This window comes from Microtus oregoni, unplaced genomic scaffold (assembly GCF_018167655.1).
Source record: "Microtus oregoni isolate MIOR12 unplaced genomic scaffold, Mior012 000035F_ref0000213, whole genome shotgun sequence".
Taxonomy (NCBI): domain Eukaryota; kingdom Metazoa; phylum Chordata; class Mammalia; order Rodentia; family Cricetidae; genus Microtus; species Microtus oregoni.
In genome coordinates, this window is record NW_024543094.1 from 15,187,007 (window position 1) to 15,210,537 (window position 23,531).

The 23,531-nt window shown below is 40.7% G+C and overlaps 1 protein-coding gene across 1 annotated transcript in view; it reads left to right on the forward strand.

Annotated features, from left to right (window-relative positions):
- Taf3 (TATA-box binding protein associated factor 3) overlaps nucleotides 1–23,531 on the forward strand; it is a 154,756-nt gene that overhangs the window by 112,011 nt on the left and 19,214 nt on the right. The window contains exons 3-4 of the mRNA XM_041630806.1: nucleotides 3,392–5,217; nucleotides 15,156–15,238. Coding sequence (XP_041486740.1) covers nucleotides 3,392–5,217; nucleotides 15,156–15,238 — 1,909 coding nt within the window. The remainder of the gene's footprint in view (nucleotides 1–3,391; nucleotides 5,218–15,155; nucleotides 15,239–23,531) is intronic.

A 23,531-nucleotide genomic window follows, 5' to 3' on the forward strand; every position in this document is an offset into this window, starting at 1 on the left:
GAAGCATGTTTTTTTCATTATTCCTCAGAGAAATGTAGGGAGTGTGGATTATTTATGCTGTCAATGAGAAAAATAACAGTGAAGTTTGTACTGCCCTGCCCCCATCAACATTTGTGATTTTAAAAAGATGGACATTGCTGCTGATAGTATTTTTTTTCCTTTTGTGTGATTTAAGAGATTTTTGTCCTTAGTCATCCGTATTGTTTCCTACTATTTTCTTTTTCACTGCTACTGCAAAAGCATGCCAGATGTGTCTGTCATCTTTCCATCACTGTAGCAAATGCCAAGATGATGGACATATAAAGAGAAGCTTTTTGTGGCTCACGATTTTGGAGGTTTCTCTTGATTGGTTGACTCTTGCTTTCAGCCTGTGCAGAGCAATACATCATGAGGGGAGCACACAGAAGAGCAAACCTGCTGATGTCATGACCCAGGAAACAAAGGCAGAAAATAAAGAGACCAGAATCCGCATTCCCTTTAGAGGGTACCCCAGAATCCACATTCCCTTTAGAGGGTACCCTTCCATGATTTAAAGACCTTCCAATAGGCCCCATTTCTGACCCTCCTCCCTCCACCTCACAAATGCTAGAATTACAGGTGTGTAATTCTAAAGATAGAATGGATTCCAGTTGGTTTGACTGTCATTGCACCTCTTTTTTTCCCAGGCACCCACTGTCCATTGCTGGTTTATGCATCTCCGGGGATCCAATTCAGGTCTTCACATATACTAAGAAAGAATTCTACCAACAGAGCTACATCTTCAGCCCACTAATAAATACTCTAAAACTTTCATTCCCTGGGAAACTATCCTAAGCGATCTTCTTTCTGGTTCTTCACAGGTTTACCTCCTAGTAATTTAGCACATTTGAAATCTGTCCTGACATTTTCGTAAGTAAAAGAAGGAAAGGCAATGTTTAGATGCTCCAAACATTGAAAGTCTGGCACAGCAAACCTTAATTTGAAGGACCAGGAAGGAAATACTCTTGGCTGTCTTTTTTGTACATGTAACCAGAATATAGTTAAACCCAAAGACGATGTACTCAGAAGTTGAACTAGGAAGGAAAGTGGGCAAAAAAAAAAAAAAAAAAAAAAAAAAGGTCTGAAAAGACTCCCATGTTTCTGCCATGGCTACTGGAGAGATGACAGTGAGTTTGTCAAGTGTAGCAATAATTGTGTTGAAATTCTGTGTCTTTATAGTTTATAGAGTACTTTCGCTGTATTGCTTCACTCACTCACCCCTGAATGCTTTTGTAGCCTGACTTGCCTTCATTCTCACTGACCTCTTGACAAGCATTGACTGTATTCACTGGGCTTCCTTTTGTTAAAACAAAAACCTTTAAATGTTTTATTTTTTCATTTGGGGTTTTGTTTGTTTGATTTTGTTTTATTGAGACAGGGTTTCTCTGTGTAACAGTCCTGGCTGTCCTGGAACTCAACCTGTAGACCAGGCTGGACTGAAACTCATAGAAATCCGCCTGCCTCTGCCTCCTGAGTCCTGGGATTGCAGGTGTGAGCCACCACCACTTGACTCATTTGTTTATATGTGTGTGTGCACCACAATATGCATGTGGAGATGGGAGGATGACCCATGACATGAGTTCTCTCCTTCCACCATGTGGACCCCAAGACTCTAGCTCGTATCAGTCTCACTGGCAAGCATCTTTACCCACTGAGCTCTGTCTCTTGCCTTAAACTTTCTTTTCAGAACCTCTTGATCCTTTGAGCTCTTTGACACCTGATCATCCATGTATTTCATTGTTCCTTTTGTCTTCACATAGAAGCAGTCCTCAAAATTCTGAATCAGCCCTTCATATTTCATCCCACTCATCCATTGTTTTTCTAGTTATCAACAGAAGCCTCTCGCATCCAGGTCTGGTTTTGGGGACTTCAGTATACTTTTATTTGCTCAGTCAACACTACTGGCTAAAGTTTCCCCCAAGGCATCATTCTTCTTTCTGTTAATGGTGGAATGATGGCACTGATTAGTCCATGAAGCCTTGGATTTGTGTTTGAACCCTTCAGCTCATACCTGAGCCTGCAGCAGTCTGTTCACTGTCTTAAGAATTCATTTATCTCTCCTGCTTCCTATTTGCTTACTTCTTTCTAGTCTAGTCTCTTCTTCTGTCTTAACTACATATGTCCTCTTCTTTTGGTGTCTGTCACTCCACAATCTATTCATCGTGTGTACCTGTCAGGATAATCTTACACATATTCCAGTCTATAGTAGCAGATGTCTTCTGACTTCTGTGATGTGAATACAACTTTACTCAACATTCTTTTGTTCCCATTTTACTTTTCACTTTCCAGGCGCAATATTCCATGACTGTTACGTACTTTCTGTGTCATAAGTCCTCCTCTTTGCCAACTAACTGTTCTTCCTGTACTGTGGTATTCCTGGCAATGTTCTAATCACTGCATTATTCTTGAAGTCTTCCCTATTGACAGCAAGTTGCCCTCTTCTGCTTTGAAATCCTATAACTTTGTCTGTAGTACTAATTACTTTCCTATATACTATATACACATACTGCTTTAGGCTATGAATTGACCCTATAGTTTGCCTTTATCATCATGTTTTATATACTTAGTTAATATGCACAAAAATGTATAATCTGATCTTATAAGAACTCAACTCAGGCAAATAGGCGGGGCAAGTGCATCAGCTCCTTCTGAAAGTCAGGAAACAGGCTCAAGGAGGTTGAAATTGCCTAAGACCCCTCACTCCGTAGGGACAGAACTCTAGCTAAAGCACAGATTCAGATTCTGAGCCGCATTGCACCATGCGGCCCTCCAAGGAGTATACCTATGATGAGAGTTGTGTACAAGGAACTAAAATTTATTACACAGTTGTTTTTTTCCCCCAAAAGGCTGGGAATATGTCTTAATAAAATGCTTCCCACAAAAGTATAAGGACCTGAAGGCAATCTACCATAACCCATGTCTCCCTGGATGTGTAATATCCATATTTGTTTAGAGACACTGTCTCAGAGAGTACTGTGGAAATCAACTGACAGAGACACCTGTGTCAACCTCTGGCCTCCACACGCAAGTATACACATGTATACACATATAAAGATGCATGCACACACAGGTGTTTTAAGAGTATGCCTTTCCATCATTTCTGAGATTAGCAGTCATGAAAACTGATCTCTGTTTTTGAGGGGTATGGGGGTATTGGAGAAAGCATGAGAAGACTATAGAAATAGATAGTATTTTTTCAGATTAGGAAATGAATTTAGGAAGCTGGTCTTCCTGTTGCTACTTCTAAAAGAATGATAAGCCCAGGGTGGGAAGACCCAGGAGGACTCCCTGTAGACTCCATTTCTTCCATCAAAGAAGTAGTGTTTGTTACTCTCTGCTCCATTCTAATAATGCCCTTTTCTTCTATTACCAGAGGAAGAAGAGGAGCAGGTGCCCACTGATGGGGGCACATCAGCAGAAGCCATGCAAGTGCCCTTGGAAGAAGATGATGAAATGGAGGAGGAGGAAGTCATCAATGATGAGAATTTCTTGGGTAAGAGGCCACTGGACAGTCCTGAGGTGGAAGAAATGCCCACCATGAAGCGCCCACGACTCCTGAGCACCAAAGGAGATTCCCTGGATATTCTGTTGGAAACACGAGAACCTCTTAGTTCAATAAATCCACAGAAGATCCCACCAATGCTTTCTCCTGTGCATGTCCAGGATAGTACAGATCTGGCCCCTTCATCACCAGAGCCCCCAATGCTGGCTCCATTTGCAAAGTCACAACTACCAATTGCAAAGCCATTAGAAACAAAGTCATTTACACCAAAAACAAAGACTAAAGCTAGCTCTCCAGGACAGAAGACTAAATCTCCCAAAACTACCCTATCACCAGCACGGCTTGGAAGTCCTATTCGGTCACCAAAAACCATCCCCAAAGAAAAGAAATCACCTGGACGATCTAAGAGCCCCAAGAGTCCTAAGAGCCCCAAGATTATAACTCCTGTACCCCAACCCCCTGCCAGACCTGAAACGCCAAATAGAACCCCTTCAGCTATGGTGGTTGAAAAAACTGTTAAGGAAACCATCCCTATAAAGCTAACACAGACTCCCCCAGAAATTGGGAAACTGAACATTGAAATGCAGCCGAAGAAGGCTGTGGTGACAGACAAAACCATCGATGATTCCATCGATGCTGTGATCGCACGCGCCTGTGCAGAGCGGGAGCCAGATCCTTTTGAGTTTTCTTCTGGATCGGAATCTGAAGTAGACACTTTTACAAGTCCTAAGAGGATTTCAGGTTCAGAGTGCACCACTCCAAAAGCTTCCACTTCTTCCAATAACTTCACCAAGTCCGGGTCTACTCCTCTGCCTCTTTCTGGCGGAACTTCAAGTTCTGATAACTCATGGACAATGGATGCCTCGATTGATGAGGTGGTACGGAAAGCAAAGCTAGGAGCCCCTTCTAACATGCCTCCGACCTTCTCGTATATCTCTTCTCCCTCCATTTCTCCTCCTACTCCCGAACCTCTGCACAAAAGTTATGAGGAGAAAGCCAAGCAACCTTCATCTGTGGATGTAAAGAAAAAGTTGAAAAAAGAACTGAAGACTAAGTTGAAAAAGAAAGAAAAGCAGAAAGATAGGGAGAGAGAAAAGGAGAGGAACAAAGAAAGAAACAAAGAGAAGGATAAAATGAGAGAGAGGGAGAAGGAAAAGGAAGCCAAGGAGGTCAGGTACCCGTGGAAGGAGTTTATGAAAGATGAAGATTCCGATCCTTATAAATTTAAAATCAGAGAATTTGAAGACATTGATCCAAAAGTGCGATTGAAAGATGGGATTGTGAGGAAGGAAAAAGAGAAGCATAAGGACAAGAAGAAAGACCGAGAACGAGGCAAACGAGATAAAGAGAAGAGAGAAAGGGAAAAGGTTAAAGAAAGAAGCAGAGAAGACAAGATAAAGGCCCCTCCGATGCAGCTGGTGTTACCCCCAAAAGAAATGGCACTGCCTTTGTTCAGCCCTTCCGCTGCAGTGAGGGTCCCGCCATCCATGCTGCCTGCCTTGTCACCAATGCTCCCAGAAAAACTGTTTGAGGAAAGGGATAAGCCCAAGGAGAAAGAAAGAAAAAAGGACAAAAAGGAAAAGAAGAAGAAGAAAGAGAAGGAGAAGGAAAAGGAGAAGAAAGAGAGGGAGAGGGAGAAAGAGAAAAGGGAGAGAGAGAAGAGAGAGAAAGAGAAGGAGAAACACAAGCATGAAAAAGTAAGCTGGCTATCATTTTTGGCACTGTCTGAACAAGGTCCTAGTGCAAAATGCAGGTAAACTAAGCCAGGAGTTATATCTGTGGTTAAATTCAGGGGCAGTTAAGTGACATTGTATAATTCTATCACAAAGATCATTAGTTTTATAACTAAGCCCCACACACATGGGATGCTAAAAATGCATAAATTAGGAAGAATCTAATCACAAGTTATAAACTCTGTATTCACTAAACTGATCTCTAGCAGTTAACACACACACACACGCATGCACACACATGCACTAATCCTAAAGTGAATATTATTTTTGTTCAGTATCAAGTCTACTATATAATGTCTTATACCAATTCTTGGGTACCCAAAAACATCTATTTTCCTGAGATACGTAAACCCATGTTCCTTCTATAAAAGGACAGGAAGGCCTACAGAGGGCTAATGGTCTTTGTCTCCTTTAGGAGAACCACTTTGGCATTACTTAAGGTGAAGGCTGCATATAGGACTTGAGCAGTTTCTCTTAGTCCTGCCATTTCCCATATTAATATCGAAACTCTTTCTCTGCTGATCTGGTGGACCAGTCATCAGGTAAAAGTAACTCTGCATACAGAGATCCAGTCTGTCAAGTGAGGAGATCAGACTTGCAGAGTCCATGTAAAAAATGGGGATGTTTCATAGGAGCCGAGAGCTGTGTTCTGTGGATACAGGATATAGCTTCTGCTCAGACAGCTCTACCCTTCTTCTTGGTCTAGAGATTGTTGCAAACATTCACTCAGCGCTGAGGACCATCTGTAGAGCTTAAGAGACTCCTACCTACACATGATCATCTCTATTTGCACTTGGCTGCGAAATAATGCCCAGTAACTTCTTTCCATTTAATAACTACTTTTCTTCCTATAGCAAATACAGTACCAATAATGTTACAATATCTTTATCTTCAAACTTACCTGGAAAAGCTAACTTGACTAACAACAGCCACATTTTTCTGCCTCATTCTATTAATTTATTTAGACCCCTTGCTTTTGCTATGAGTAAAGAAATGTCAGTAATTGGACACTGGCAAGTTAATGAGACACAGCACACTAAGTCCTCTCTTTTTACAAGATGTCTGTCTGTCTGCATGTGTTTGTGTATGCACGTGCAGGTATCCATGGAGACGAGAATAGGGTATTAGATTCCCTGGAGCTGAAGATGGTTGTAAGCCAACCTGGGTGCTGGGAACCAAACTCAGTTCCTCTGAAAAAGCAGTCAGTATGGGTATTCTTGACCACTGAGCCATCTCTCCAGCATATCTTATTTCTGTCTTTACAGCTATGTTATCCTTTTAATACTATATTATTTTAACATGGTACTTGTCAAGTTTTAAAGCACTTCCACACATTTTTCTCCCTCCTGATACACCTATGACGCAGATCCAGCATGTATTCTCAACATTCATGAACAAGAGGCAGCCTAGGAGAGGGCCTATCCCAGGTGAGGATCACATATCCACAAGAGTGTCCCTTATTGCACAGTCAGTCTTCGCATTCTGGAGTGTTTTAGAGATAATTGTCTGACAGTAATTAGTCATTATTCTGTCACGCACCTAGAGTAACAGCAGCTGAACTCCCAGCCAGTCTGACATAGAGCCATTATATGTAGCACCACTTTGACTTTGGGAAGTCAGTGACAGTGTTTGAGCAGTCATTATGAATCTGAATGAAGGCCCCAACAGATGAAGTTGATAATAATAGGCAGGCCATGTCTGCTCAGGATCTACCTAACACTGGGGAAAAACAAACAAAACCCTCAGAGACCCACTTACCAGTAGCTAGACAGACTATCACCTAATAGATGGGTTCAAGCCTTCTGTTATTTTTGATAGGTTAAAGATCAGAGAAATGGCAAAATATAAAAAATTATCAAAGTCACTTATCTTACAGGAATTTTGCAAATACGTAATCGAATTGTAGAGTTAGACCTAAGTTAAAATCTTGGCTTTTGTGAAATTGGGCATATTGCTTATATGAAAATTAAATAAGATTGATGTCTAAAATGTGTATAGGAACATATCTGGCATTATAAGTAGTAAATGTTATCTGTGTAAACAAGGATAATTAGAGGAATAATATTATCCATTTTGATTTACCCTATAAAAGTGTAGAAACTTAGAGTTTGCAACTTCATTGGGCCATGCTAAGCAAGCTGTCAGTGCATCAGAGTCAGCTACTGTAGACTTACAGATATCCTTTCTTCTCCTAGTATTCTTTTGCAGCTTGGTTTCTGTAGCAGTAGAAAGGCAAGGGGTAGTATCTCTTGTGGAAGGCATTGATAGGAGTGGAGATTGAAGGCTAGTGTAAGCAACAAAGCATCTCTTCATTCCACGCACTGATCTGCCCAAGTTTCTGCAAAACCACACCCAAAATGGGGCTACACATAGCCTGCAGAGTTTCTTACATATCGTCAGAAAAAGGTAGTAAAGCAAACTAGATGATTCAACAAGATGGTTCAGTAGGTAGAGGCAATTGCTGGCAAACCGATTTTGATCCTCAGAGAATCCACACGATAAAAGGAGAGATGCTACTTTCCACAGGCTGACCTCCTCCGCATGTATACCATAGCACCTGTGGACTCCCACATACATATGTGCAAAATAAATGAATGTGAAAGTTTTTCTTTGGACATACTTGAACTGACAAGATCACTCAGCAGGTAATGTGTGTCACCGAGCCTGGCAGCCTTGATTCAACCCCCAGTATTCACATTGTTGAAAGAAAGAACCAACTCCCACACACTGTCCTCTGACTTCCTTATGTGCGCTGTGCCCCTCCCACCCCACCTGGAACTAAGTAAATGTAATAATAATCCTCCCCACATTTGTTCTCCCTATTTAGAAAGTTTTTCACAGCTTGGTCCCATAGTCTTTGACTATGCATTTCAATGCCTGCTTACTTGAATATAGTCTTGATGTAGAATGTCACTCCAAAAGGACAGCATTATCTGGAGATAAATAGACCCAACTTAGGCCCAAAGGGCCTTTGGCGGTTATCTGGTAAATTTCCCAACCCCACCACTGCCGAGCTATTGTGATCCTCTCCTACTTTTTGTGACCTTTGTTTCTTTCCCTCAGTCCCTGCCTCACAGTACATTTTAGAAAAAGACAGCATCACTCCAACCCTTTGCTTCTGTTTAAAACAGTTTTGGGGATGCTGGAGGTGTAGCTTACTTTAGAATGATTGCTTAGTATTCAAAGCTCTGAGTATTTAATCTCCAACACTGCGTAAGTCAGGCATCACAGCCCAGGTCTTTAATCTTAGCAATTGGTAAGTAGAGGCAGGAGGATTAGAGATTGAGGGTCAACCTCATTTTCACAGTCTATTTGAAGCCAAACTGGGGTACATGAGACCTTGTCTCAAATCAAACAAAGAAAACAATGTTTCATACCTTCTGAAAGAGTATCCACCGTGAAAGCCACCTTCATAGAAACACTGAGTAAACACTAGTTTTTTATTTAATATACAGATGACAGTTTAGAATTGTCTTACAAATAACTAATAATGATCATACATGGATAATAAAAATTTGTTTATAGGCCTGGCAGTGATGGTGCATGCCTCTAATCCCAGCACTCAGGAGGCAGAGGCAGGTGGATCTCTGTGAGTTCGAGGCCAGCGTGATCTACAAGAGCTGGTTCCAGGACAGACTCCAAAGTTAAAGAGAAACCCTGTCTCAAAGGGGGGCGGGGGGGGGGGAGATTGTTTATGCTGGTAGACTTACCAACATTATAAAGAACATGCCCAACTTTGACCTTCTGGCTGATCTGTTTTATTTGAGCTAACACTGGCTATTTATGAATGGGCTGACCTAGATAGGAGCAGTATTAGCACTCTCACTTGAGAGTATACTTGTCTGTCAGGCCATTCCGTGATTTAATCTGCAAACTGCTCTGTGGGTTTGATATTGCCGTGCTGACTTTGTAGTTGAGAAAATCGTACTCTGAAATGTTTGAGTGACATGGAGCAGCAGTGAGAGAAGAGTGACTTGGCTAGGCCTATCTAACCAAATCCTCTGTCCTTGCCACTCCCCATTCTGGCAGGTCTGGGGACACAGTAATGAACAGAAGGGTAAAAAGGGCTGAGGATCAGGAGTAAGGTGGCCTCTGGGCTGATAAAGTGTCAGACCTTAAAGAAACTTATGAGCTCCTATTTAACTCCATGTTTTTAAAAACAAGACAGTGATGACCTCAGAACCTGATGACTTTAGTAATCAGAAATAGTAAACACTTTAATCTGTCCTCAAGTCCTTTAGTATCTGTCCCAAAATCACCATTGGTTGAATTCAATACTATAGAGAATCATAGTCTTACTTTTTTGTTCCTTCAGCAAAAGAATTTCTTCTTTCTTCCTTTCTAATTTAAAGCAGCATATTTTTAGTCTTCTCTCATTGCTGTCATAACTAGTGAAATGAAGGCATTGCAGTAAATAAATTACAGTAAAATGGGGGAAATGTTCCCTCCCTGTTTCTCATCAAGGCCTCTTCCATGAGGCCAGAACATAAACATTCAGATGAATGTGTTTAAATTTGTAGACAGCTACTGCAGGCTGCATCTCAGGTACCTGTGAATGCACTGCAAGGGCTCAGACGGGAATCAGGCTTGCTGTTCACACTAGACACTCCCTACTCAACAGTAGCCAGGCCTCTGCGCTGTCTTCCCAATGGTTCAAATAGCTCATAGGCATTTTGTTAGCCTGTTTCAAAAAGGAACTCACATAAAGAGCTCAATTGCTAAGATGGACAACAGAGGGGTTACCAGCCATCACTGAGCATCCAGAGTGCAGAGTGGTTCCTTGTAGCTTTCCGTTGGGAGTGTGCTGGGGTTCTCTAACATACCTGCACAGGGGACATCGAAGCTAGTACCTGCTAGCCTCATTTACGCAAGCTAGTGCACACAGATGGTAAGGTTCTTTGCTTTTTTTTTTTTTTTAATGAAAGAAATTTAACATTTAAAAAATAAATAAATAAACTTGGACAGATTAAATTGACAAAGCTGCCCATTACCTTTGTAGAAAGTCCCTGTCAAAAGATAAACTTTAAAGCTAGGACGCATGAAAGGGTTCCAAGATAGAATTTAAATTTAAACTGATTCTTTAGAGATAAGCTTTTTAAAAAACCACCTCTTTGCTTCAAGTCAGGATTTTAAAAATAAATTTCCCCTTTAAATCTCTTGAGCGATTTTCATTTTTTGCAAGGCCGCACTGCTGGTGTCCTGGAAAAATGGAGAGTTAGGGCTTTATCAGTTGGTGCCCTGAGGTATGTGGCAAAGAAGCTAAATCCTTGAAGATTAGTAAAAAAAAAAAAAAAAAAAATGCAGCACATGGCAATAAGGGGCTTATATGACTACTAGTGTGAGCTCAGGTGAAAGGAGTATTGCTTATACATAAAACTGGACAAATCCACTGACAATGTATTTTTAGTTAGCTACAAAGGAGTCTTATATTGCTGGACTTTACCTCTTTGGTGAATTGGGAAGCTTAGTAATCCACTGTAAATGCTCTTCTGCTCGCCCCAATTCGCAGCATTACTCCAAAGTGCTGTTCTTTTATTTTAACCCTTAAAAGCTCCTCCTGGCCCCAGGATATGCTTTGTGCCATTAAAAGATGACATTTGTCATATTTTTAAGTGATTGAGTAGTCATTATTATCATTGGTTTGTTGTTTCCATGAAAGTTAAGGAGAGAAATTGTTTTTAATTTGTAGTTAGTACCTTTGCTTTTATTTGATAAGCATTCAGATAGAATTAGCATAAAAATTCAGTGAGAAAAAAAGTCTTATTTAGAAATTATTTTTTCTTTATAGTATTAGCATCCACGTTAGACCTTTGAGCAAAATGGTCTCACTCCTTTTTCTCTGTATTTCCAGTTTTTCAAGATAAACATGACTTAACTTTTTGACTAAAATTAAAGCATTTGCATAGTTTATGTGTAGAGCTCCATTTGTCCTAGCTGCCGGAGATAGCTCTGGCTCGTGTCAGCTTCCGAGTGTACTTAGTACTTCCCTCTTTTGCTAGCAGAGGCCATGTTGAGTATTGTGATTACGGATGAACTTTGAGCTGAAGTAGCAAAATTGTAGGCCTTGAATTTGCAGAGATCCACTCTGCCTCCCTGGCTCTGGGATTAAAGGTGTGTGCTACTGTGCCTGCTTCAGTTAACTTTTTTAGAGTAGTCATAAATAGCCCACCTTTTGGTTCACAGTACCTGTCAGATCATTCAAGACAGCAACAAAAAAAAAATAGCCATTTAGTTGAATAAATAAATGAAGGTAAACCAAAGTTATTCTCAACGTTATATAAAGTCACTGGCCTACCATAAAGAAAAAATACCATACAACTAACCCTAGCAAGGATGCAGGTATTTATCAGTTATCATAAGATACTCTAGTAAAGAAAGTAAACAGCTCCATTCAGGATGTGCATAATACCAGGACCCAAAGAGTATCCAAGAGCCAAGGAACTATATTCTAGAACCAGAGGTGATTTTGTGTCAGGAACTTTGGATTTACACAATTTATTTACTAATTTTGCAACCCTGAGCAAACGTTGCATTGTTTCAGAGTGGTCGTTATTTGGGGGAGAGTCTGCCCTCCATACCTACAGTGTGGATGATATGTATGTGTGTGAGAGTGGGTGATTCCTTAAAATGCTGGACAAGTCTGTTACAGTTATCACATAGAAAAGAAACGAGCCAAACACAGTGCAGTGTATAAAAGTTTTACTAACTTCACTAGCAGACTTTTTTTTTAAAGGTGGGGGAAGCAACTTTGTGTTGGTTGTGTTTTTTTTTTTTTTTTTCTTCTTCGAGACAGGGTTTCTCTATAGCTTTGGAGCCTGTCCTGGAACTAGCTCTTGTAGACCAGGCTGGTCTCAAACTCACAGAGATCCGCCTGGCTCTGCCTCCCAAGTACTGGAATTAAAGGCATGCGCCACCACCGCCCAGCTTGTTTTTAAAATAATAGCTTTGCCAAGTGTTATTCCAGCACTTGGGACTCGGGAAGCACAGGTGAGCAGATCTCTGATCTCTGTGAGTTCAAGACCAACCTTGTGTCTGTTGCAAGTTCTGTGCCAGCCAGGGATACATAGTGAGACCCTGTCTCTAAAATAATGAATAAAAAATTGAAGACACAGAGGCAATAAAGAGAATAACAAGATGCAAGTTAAACACTGAAAAACACATAAGGTTGTTAGCCAGAGGATAAAGGGAAGATAATTTTTTTCAAGATAAGAACTTAGCACATTTAAAAGTTTAATGAGTTTAATGAGAATAACTAATAGAGTCAAGAGGCTTGATGTTCTGTAAATTATGCTAAGGAAGGGAGAAGGTTCTTAAAAAGCCTAAAAGAGATGGACTTCGTTCTTGGGCACAAAGAAGTTTGTACATTTTTAGGTAATTTAAAAGATTTTACCTGCCTCAGGTATTGATATTTTTACTTTTTTGTTGATTAAAAACAATAAAGAAATCATGGCAGGGTTTTGAAAGAAATGATGGTTTGGAATTGCAGTTTTATACTCCGACTTTAAGTCTTTCTTTCTTTCTTTCTTTCTTTCTGCTTTTGGTTTTTTGAGACAGGGTTTCTCTGTTGCTTTGTAGCCTCTTGTAGACCATGCTGGCCTCTAACCCAGAGAGATCCACCTGCCTCTACTTCCCAAGTGCTGGGATTAAAGGCGTGCGCCACCACTGCCTAGCTAGTGTTTCTTTAGCATTTATATGCCACAGTGATAGGCACTGAGAAACAACACTAAACAAAACAGACATGGTTTCAGTGGTGTTTGAATGAGCTGGGAGTCCAAATAAACTAATAGTGTTTAAAGGTATCCATGAAGTCAAAGTTTTCTAAATGTCCCTTTCTGTCATTTAGTGCTCCAGAGGCTGAATTTGGACTGATTCTGGAAGAGTAATATGGTAACTGAGAGATGGGAGTTGACGCTATGTTTAGATAAGCATTATTTCCACAGATGTTTACTGAGCATGCACTACATGCCAGGCAGTGTTCTAGAGAGTAGTCCGACAGACTTATGTGATGATAAGTTTGTAAATGGACTTTAGGTAGAGAGGTGTGTTGTGTGTGTGTGTGTGTGTGTGTGTATGAGAAAGTAGATAAGATCCATATCAAATAACTGCATGATAAAATGCATTGAATAGTACTTTATATATTCCCCTACAGCCCACCACATGTTTTCATTATTGCTTCATTCTTGGGCTTTGAATATGTAAATCAGTGTTTGTAGATAATTGTCAGGGTTAACAATGACATACAGGCTTGCAGTATTCCAAGACAAGTGAAACATCTGTCAGTGCTTGGGCCATTCCGAAATGACAAAGAACTGCCAAAAATTACCTGTCCCATCACCGGTGAAAAACTCTGATGGAGATAAGAATTTAGGACTACAGAAAGTTTGGTTGGTTGTTTATTCAAAATATTTATTATACGGTAAGATCTTAACTGTCAACCAGGTAGTAGTGGCACACGCCTTTAATACCAGCACTTGGAAAGCAGAGGCAGGCAGATCTCTGAGTTCTAAGCCAGCCTGGTCTACAGAGTGAGTTGCAGGACAGGCTCAAAAAAACCATAACCTAATTGTCAAGAGACCTTGTAATGTCATATTAAATTTGTACATTTTCTTTCTGACTAATAGCTCAAATGTTTTTGAAGTCCTAAACTTATTTTCAATAGTCATCATAGAAATTGTGACACATACACATATGGGTTTCAAGTCTTTTTTTTTTAATTGAGCCCAAAATAGAATTACATAGTGCTCTAAGTAAGTTACCCAGACTTCAGATATAATAAAACAAACTTACAGTGCATTTTGCATTCATCAAAGCCTATAAATGCATGTTGTATAAGGAAGATCTCATGGTAAGCCTTTTTTGTTATGTTCTGTCTGGAAGTTATAGGGCTGGAAAGACTACTCAGTGGTTAAAAGCACTGGCTGCTCTTCCAGAGGACCCAGGTTTGTTTTTTAGCACCCACAAGGCAGCTCACAACTGTCTGTAACTGCAGTTCCAGGAGATCTGATGTCCCCTTCTGACCTCCACAGGCACCAGCACATATGTGGCACACAAACACACATGCACGCAAAATGTTCACGCATATAAAATAAAAATAAATAAGTCTTTAAAAGTAAGTAAACTCTAGTGGTGGTTACATAAATATTCCATCAGATGCTGTGATATCCCTGTGTTGTATATGTGTGTAAAACAGTACAGTAAAGCTAAAGAAATAACACAAACCAATAAGCCAGAAAAAACTGTCATATTAATGTGATGTAAAGTTCATAGACTACATTATATTAGCCTTCAGTTGTTAAGAAAACATGGACTGAGCCAGGCAGTGGTAGCATAAGCGTTTAATCCCAGCACTCTGGATGCAGAGGTAGGCGGATCTCTGAGTTCGAAGCCAGCCTGGTCTACAGAGTTCCAGGACAGCCAAGACTGTTGCACAGAGAAACCCTGTCTCAAAAAACAAAAAAAAAGCGAACAAATAGACAAAACCTGGACAGGGGCTGAGACAAATGTTTAGTTGATGCAGTACAAGGATAATGACCTGGGTTTGATGCCCAGAGCACAGGTAAAAGCAGAGGACCAGTAGTGTGCACTTGTATAGTCCCAACACTGATAGGAGTCAAGACAGAGGCACTTGGACCCCTGAATCTCACTGGACAATCCCCATCCTAATGGATGAGTTTCCACTTCATTGAGAGTATTGTCTTCAAAAAGCTCAAAGAATGGTTGAGGAAGACACCCATTTCTACCTCTGGCCTCCCACACTCACATCTACACACAACACACATACACAACCATGTCTTTTTATCTAGTATTTCGAATGTGTTTATTAGGTTTGTGGGGCGGGGAAGTAGAAGAGATAGGAAATACTTTAGGAAGATTTTTTTTAACTAATGTACTAATTTTTGCAGATAAAAGTGGAGCCTATCATTCCACCCCCAAGTTCAGTTATCCCCAGGTTGACTCTGCGAGTTGGTGCTGGCCAAGACAAGATGTAAGTATGAGCATTGGGAATGGTGAGACCTATGTTCTCTGTGCTATCCTAATAGATTAGGACTCTGCCAGATGTCCAGGTATGAACAGAGTCTGGACCAGGAACAGCTTGCTAATTTTTATTGGTTTCTTCTTCCAGGTAAAAGCTTTTTTTCTTTGCTTGGCATACAGGGTTCTATGCTCTCCCCACACTGTTTTCTCTTTCTGAAAGGTGAATATATGGCATTATTTCAGAACAGTATCTGAGGTCCTGACTACCTGGGAAATAAGAGGTTGTTAGTGAGTGGGTGAAGTGCCGCATTTCACCCACATGAATACAGTGCCGAGCGTCTGTCTCTGGCAGAGCCTGCAAATTCAGATGGTCTAAGAGAAAATGAGGAATGTCTGTCATTGTTGACTATTTGTCCGAATTTTAACAAATCAACTTATCGGGTAATCTTTTTTAATATAGTTTTTACATTTTGTGAGTAGGCATACTTTGCCTGTATGTATATATACCACGTATATATGGGTACCTGCAGAGACCCATTTTTCTTTAAGGGAATTGTTTTCTTTCGTTCATCCTTTAAGGAAGTGTTAAGACCGACAGTATTCTCATAGGCTCCTGACGCAGTATGAAATATTAGTCTCTCTATCAAGCCATGTTGAAACACTTGATTTGAAGAGCACACTGTGTGGCGTTTCAATGAAATTCATGAGTATAACTTATTATTTTTCCCCAGTAGATGTGAAAGTGGAGCAGTTTGCTTTGCAAACAGATATTAGAGAGAAAGCAGAAGGCTTTCAGTTTCCACTCAGATTCCGCATAAAAGCGAGAAGAAGACTTAGGAATTTATTAAGTAAGGAACAGAATGTGTACTGGGCATAGTGGTCCATATCTGTAGTTCAAGCGTATGGGAGAATGAAGCATGATAGTCAAGAATTCAAAGCCAGCCTGAGCTAAATAGCAGGACCGTAGCTCAAGGAACAAAAACTAGAAATTTCGCTTTTTTATTGAAATTTTTATTTAATAATTTTATTTATTCTTTGATAATTTAATACATATATACAATGCAATTTGATAATATACAACCCAATTCCTTACACACTTTATAGAACCCACTCTCCAAGCCTCCCACCTTTATGTCCTCTTTTTTGTTTTGTTTTGTTTAAGTAACCCACAGTCCAGTTACTGCTGCTTGCACATGCATATGGGGGGGGGGGAGCATCCACAGAGGCCAGAGCAACTGGCTGCCATACCCACCCCCCAAAAAAGACTCCTTCTACCACCCCACTGCAACCATCAACTGACAATAGCTCAGCTCAAGGCGGGCTGGAGTAGTGACTGGAATGCTCTGTGTAGGTGACCACACCCCACTGTGAGTTCAAAGTGCAGCAGCCTTGCCATCTCTAGGACAGAGCCTTTCACAGCATAGCTCCCCTACTTCTTCCACAGTGTTCCATAAGCCTTGGCTGGGAAGGATGTGTGGACTCTAATGTCTCACCTAGGGTCAGTCACTTATTCTCAGCACTGTGACCAGTTAACAGTCTCTCACTAACTGCTGCCCACTCCACAGAGAAGCTTCTCTGACCAAGGTTGAGAGGGAATGATAACATGAAATAAAAGGACGACATGACTACTTCTACGTATGGAGAAGATTTTTTAAAAATATTTCTTATTGTTTATTTACTTTATTTTATGTGCACTGGTGTGAAGGTGTCAGATCCCCTGGAACTGGATCTTCAGACAGTTGTGAGCTGCCATGTGGATGCTGGGAACTGAACCCCGGTCCTCTGGAAGAGCAGTCAGTGCTCTTAACCGCTGAGCCATCTCTCCAGCCCCCTGGAGAAGATTTTTATTGTAGACGTAAGGGAGAAATCAGGCAGGGGGCTGAATATGTCCAGTAGACCAAGGGGAAGCAAAAGAGGCCACCAGACCCAAGAGACCAGCATAGTCAAAGTGGATGAGTTATATGGGAAAGGAGGCAGAAGCCCAGCACCTGGGAGAGATTTAGGGTGGGGGGGGGTGAGAAGTGCTGGAAGAAGCCTCAGGTAGGTGCTGGGTGCTGCTGGGAGAACTGGCTGGTGTCTGCTTTGATATGTTAATAGGCACTCTGCCATTCCTGTTGGGGTTTCTGAGACCTAAAGGAGAACTGCAGCACTAATTAATAGGTATAAATGTAAATATTTAGACCACATGTCCATTTAGTAAAACAACAGTAGAAGATCCCCCCTACCTCTATCCAGGGCTCTGACTTCCCCAGCCCTGAATTCTGTTTGTGATGTTTACAGTGCACAAGACCACTGTTCTCAGTTGATTTCATCACAAAGTGTGCGTATTTTACATACGGCCGCTGTCAGTTCTAAATGTCCGTCAGTTAAATTCCTCAGGATTATGAGGAAAGGTAAGACAGAGACCAAAATGGTCTTTCAGGAAAGTATATGCTCCTGAAGAGCTGAGACACTGTCCAGATGGTTCTTATTTTCTACCTGTATTCTCTGAATGCTTTCCATGGTGTTCCTCTTTGTTCTGCCTGTAGAGAGCCAGATAGCAGGTGGTCCTATTGCTGACAAACAGAAAATCTTCAAAATCTATTTAAATTCCACTCTTTTTTCTTCTGGCATCTGATGTGCCCACACCCTTGGACTTACTCAGGAAGATCAGATGGGCCAGTTGTCACACTTACCTAGCCTGCATGGCCTCTAGCTGTCTATATCTGGAAACTGTCTCATTTCTCTAAGGGAAAATGTTCTTGTTCATCATTCAGAACATACTTTTCCCAATTTCTATTTAATTCCTATTTTTCCCCATAGTTCATCAGTACCCAGTCAAACTCCCACACAGAGAAGCCTGGCCTCCTCCCTTTAGAGAATTAAGATGGCCTTTCTAGTTAGTTGGTCTCTGCCCGAAGCATCTGTTGGTGATTCTGTTGGCTGTCTATTGTTTTCGCCTTTCAATAAATCATTCATATTCCTAAGAGACTGGAAGATATGAGGACTGGATCCTATTACTCTGGATCAAAATGTCCAGCTTGAGGGAAATTAGAATAGCTGGGATTCTAGACAAATTACCCTCAGAAGTACAATGTTATATAACATGTAACTTGTAGATACCTAGAAAAGAACTGCCCTGTTATATTAGCAATTAATTATTTGACCAAGGCAGGTATAGAAGTGTATTAGACAAAGAAATTAAGTATTACACATTACGTGTTAAAGTCAGAGGGAGGTGGAGACTCAAGTCCAATGGATTTCATATAAACATAAATTCAGTAAATATATTTGAGGATGCAAAGGTCTAAATTGGGGGTTAGTAAACTCCATCCTGGTAGCCATATTCAACCTACTACTTGCTTTTGTATGGCCTGCAAACTAAGAATTTTTCTTGTGTTTTTAAATGACTGGAAAACTTAAAAGACTATTCTATGAGGCTGTAGAGTTGGCTCAGCAATTAAGAGCACTTGTTGTTCTTCCACAGGCCCAGAGTTCAGTTCCCCCCACCCACATCAGGTACCTCACAGCAACATGTAGTTCCAGATCCAGGAGACCTGCGCCCATGTGCACATACTCATAAAAATGTTTAATTAGAAATTTAAAATATTTTGTGACACAAGGATATTGGGTAACATTCAAATTCTAGCTATCTTTTATGGTAGCAGAGTAAGGAACTACTCTGCTATATTATAGTAGTATAACCTATTCTATGGCTGCAGTGACAATAAAGTAGGGAATCATATAAGTGTATGTCTAGTTATTGTCTGTATACACCTGGGGGTGAGCTAATACTCTTTTAAAGTGAAATTAATGAGCAGACTTGGTTTCAAAAACAAGGGAGTCTGTATTCCTTGAGGGGTGGGGGTTGTTTATTGCTGAAGGACCAAGTCTTTTGAAATTATGAGAGAAAGAAAAAGCTTTACAAGGTTCAAATTATACCCTCCCGTCGGAAGATCTTTAAGACAATATTTAGTTTCTAAGTCTTAAAGAAGTTAGGTCCTCTGCTCTTGATCCCCAAAAGTGCCTTGTGGTTACAGAGGGTCCTCTGTTCTCTGTTAGTGTTCCTAGCAGCAAGACAGCAGTAATTTGTTTTCCCTTGGTTTCACATCCTTCAAAACTGTCTTCTAAAGGGGTCTGTGACAAGCCAGTACCTTTTCCTGACAATGTTAAAATTCAGGACAACTTTGCAAGGATCCCAGATTCCTTGAACATGTCTACTAATAATGGATATCCTGGGTTCGCATTGAAGCACTAACCCCAAAACTACAGTTTCAACTGTGTGAGTGAGGAAGCCACACATTCAAGTCTGTTGCTGATGTGTCCAAGGCTAGGCTCCCAGTCAAGCTGGGCTTTCAGTTTGCCCAGGAGCTGCTCAGGATCCTGGGGTTTCCCCAGCAGATGTGGTGACGAGGAATGCATGGGACTCACTGACAGCACAACTGTCCTGTGTCTGTCACCCTGACCGTACTTACCTTGCTGGCCTACTTTATTTTGAGCAATTTTAGGACAGATGTCTAACTGATGTCATGATCTTAGTCCTCTTCATGAAAAATGCAGAGCAAAGTAATGTGACAGAGTTTGTTAGGGACAGAGTCCCTTAGAGAATTGTCAGAAACTGTGTGTATTGGTGCACGCCTCTAATCCCAGCACCCTAGGAGGCAGGGGCAGATGAGTTTCTATAAACTTGATGCTAACCTTGTGTTCATAGCAAATTCAAGTCAGTCAGAGCTACAGAGTGAGACCTTGTTTCCTACCCCCAACTGAAAAAGAAAAAGCAGTTGTCAAGAAAGAAACATGACAGAATAGGGCCTGCACATTTTCTAAGTTTAAAGGTCTGAATATTTATAAAATTCAAAATTCAGTTAAGCTTCATGGGAAAAGGTAATTTTCTATATTGTAAAGCATTAATAAAAATGTGATATGAATTTGTGCAAACTGACTGAGAATAATGATTCTTCCCTCACGTTCTGCAGATGCCCTCTCTAATGCTGTCCTGTCACAGGTGCTAGAGGGAGCATCTTAAGTCTCCCCCCCAACCCCAGATAAAATCTCACTGAGTAGCTCAGGTTGGTCTTGAACTGGAACTGTGGGCATGTGCCCCATCTTTGAGCCTCTGCCTTTTCCATCTGCTAGTCTATACTTCTCCCATAGACAGAGGCTCATAATGAGAAAATCACCATCTCTCTCCTCTGCTCTCAAGGTGATCCTGCCTGTAGGGCTGCCTGGACAGTGATGGGCCTATCAGATCACAGTGTCTGCTCTCAATGAGAACACAGGTTCCCTCCAAGAGTTGGCAGTGGGTAGTCTCTTTGGCAGGTTTTGCCCTTTTCTGAAGTTAGTTTTGAATTATTTGGGGGCCGCTTTACCACTGGCAATTGTGTTATGCTGGTGTTTTGATTTCAAATAACAGCTGGGTTGATTGCTTACCTACAGGAAGTTTTCCCTTCTCCTGCCCATTCATGACAGAGTTGCTGAAAATTTGCTATAGTCTTGTTTATGTCATCCTGCATTGCTTAAACTTGGTGGGGCTTTTTAATAGTTATAATATATTCATCAGTCCCTATATACTGTGAAAATTAGAGCTGAAGCTTATTAATCCATAAAGCAAGTTTCATATTTTAAAACATAAAATAGATCTAGATACTGTCTCTTCATTGACAAACTTTTGACAATTGAAATGAGTAATCATAAAGAAATACAAATTATAACCATTTAAGGATACTTTCAAGGAAAATAAGCATCTTTCTATTTTCAGATGTAGCCAATTTCAGTGTGCATTAACTGTAATTCTTCACTCTAGAGGGCTGGGGCAGGAGGATTACTGCAAGTTTGAGCCAGTCTTTGCTATGTAGTAAAACTTCGTCTGAAAGGTGGAGACTCTAGAAGGAGAGTGGGCTCTCACCAGAATATAGGACAAGAGCCAATGAAAAGAGCAAATGCCTTTTGTCACCATTAGAGAAAGACAGGTAAAGGTTCTGTCCCATATAAGGAAATCAAGGACCAGGGTGACCAAGCATTTTGCACAACATGGCTCTTTAGAACAAAAAACAAAAACGAAGTTGTGTGCTTTTCATTTTTGTCTTTAATTGAGGTGTCATGAATTGCCTGTCTTTTGCCCTGCCCTGGTGAAATTATTGTAGAAACAGAAACATTTCCTAGATGTTTCCCATGTTTTAAACTAAATTACAGGAACAATGACAAAAAGAAACCCTAAAATTGACTATATTCAGATTTTGTAAGTGTGATTTAAATCTTACAAAAGAATGTATCTGCAACTTTAAAATGACATCTTTTAGTGCTAAGCATTGCTGCTGATCTTTCCCTGGCTGCTGAGTAACTGGCTGTGAAGTCCTCTTTCTTCTCCCTGTTGTCTCAGAGGCAGCTCTCAGCCACCTGTCACAAACAGGTAGTTCGATGCTTTTTTAATTTGGATCCTCAGCCATTTCTATTTATTTCTGGGGAGCTCTGGTCTTTCTCTCATTTTCCCTGACCTAGAATTATGATGAACTCTACATTTAATTTTTTTCCCTTGGAACTTGTAGTTTGCTCACCAACACCAAAGATGCAGTGTGTATATTTAAGAGAAAAACTAGTCTGCTGTCAGAACAACCAGCTTTGGGTTTGGGGAAATGTTTTTATGACCCAGTAAAACAAGTGGAAAGATTATAATCAAAGCATTTCCATCTTGCTTGTAAACAATTACAGCAGACCTTACAGGGATGCCACATTAGAAGACTGAGCAAAATTTACTGGATTCCATTCTAATGCAATTAGAGCTAATTTTGTTCCTTAAATGAATAAAAGGTCAGCCAGTAAATCTAGCTTATCTGGAGTCCAGACTTCAATAAATTGTTTTATTTAATTTGTTGTAAAAGATCTTATCCTTAATGGGTCTAGGTCTTATTAGTTCACTTAGGTTTTAAAATATTTATGACCACCTTTTGAGATATGATTTGAATGATAGTTGGAAAGTTTCTCTCCACAGCTTTATCAAGGCCCAAGATCGCTAATTGGATGAATATAGGAAGGTACTTAAGATTTGTTATCTGAAGAAAAAAGCTGATGTGAACTTCCAGAATTTAAATGTTCTTTAGCCTGTGACAGGCAGAGATAATTTAGCTGTATCATGGTAACCTTTCAACTGCTATCTGATGATAATTCTCCCTAAAGATCAACTTGCTCTCAGCTCAGGTATTTATCAAACAATATATGCCTAGGGGCTGAAACATGTAGACCTCCTGTTCCATCATTTGCATTCTATATTTTCTGTCTATCCTGTGGTAGATTTAGATACTTGCATAAAAATATTGAATACATGGAACAACTTGTTTGTTAACCTTTTCCACACCTATATTGGGAGTGTATAAAGTGGATATCCACATCACTACACGGGTTCTGTTTTCCCTTTTGTTCTTACCATTGTGGTCTCATTTCTGCATATAGAACTGACAAGCCACGTTGACCTGTCTGTTTGGATTTGTTCTGTGGGGTTCCAGAACTGCCTGTCACATCCCCTCACAGCTTATCTTCCAAGTTCCGAGAAGGAGCACAGCAGCATCCGTACTGACCCATAAGGCCCACATCCTACCTTCTATCATCCCACAGCTCCTAGCTTCTCTGGGGCCTTCTTCTCTCCTGCTCTTTTGCTGTGTGCCATTCTTCCTTTCTCTCATGTTTTCCTCCAGTCTCGCCTTCTCATGCCAAACCTTCCCCTTCACCCACTTCTCACTATCTGAAAAAAACCTGAGAACTCTTCTCCTCTGCCTTCCAGATCACGTTATTCTGTTTTAATCATCCACCTACTGGATCCTGGTTTCTTATAGCTTATAGCTTCTGTTTTAGAGAATACTTTCCTATTCTTTCAAAGTTCCATGCATTTATACAATGTGTGTTGATCATGCCCATCAGCTACTACCTCCCTCTCACTCCCAGTAGTGCCCCATCTCATCTCCTACCCAGCTTCATGTCTTATTTTGACTTTTTTGGTTACCAATAATTTTCAAAATCCAGTTAACGCTTCCCATATGCATATGAGTGTGTGGCCATCCACTGGGGCATATGCAACCCATCCCCATGGCTCCAAAGGAGGGTAAATTTCCCTACCTCAGCAGCCACCAGCTGTCAATAGTGCCTCCATTTTTGGTGGGCCCTTGAGAGCCTCGCCCCACTTATGCTGGAATTTTGACTGAGTTGATGTGTGCAACAGCCACATCATGCCCCAAAGTTAACATGTCTTAGCTTTCCTCCCCATCTACAAGCTCTTACACTCTCTCCATCCCCACTTCCTCCAAGTTCCCTGAGCCTTAGATGATGGGAGGTTG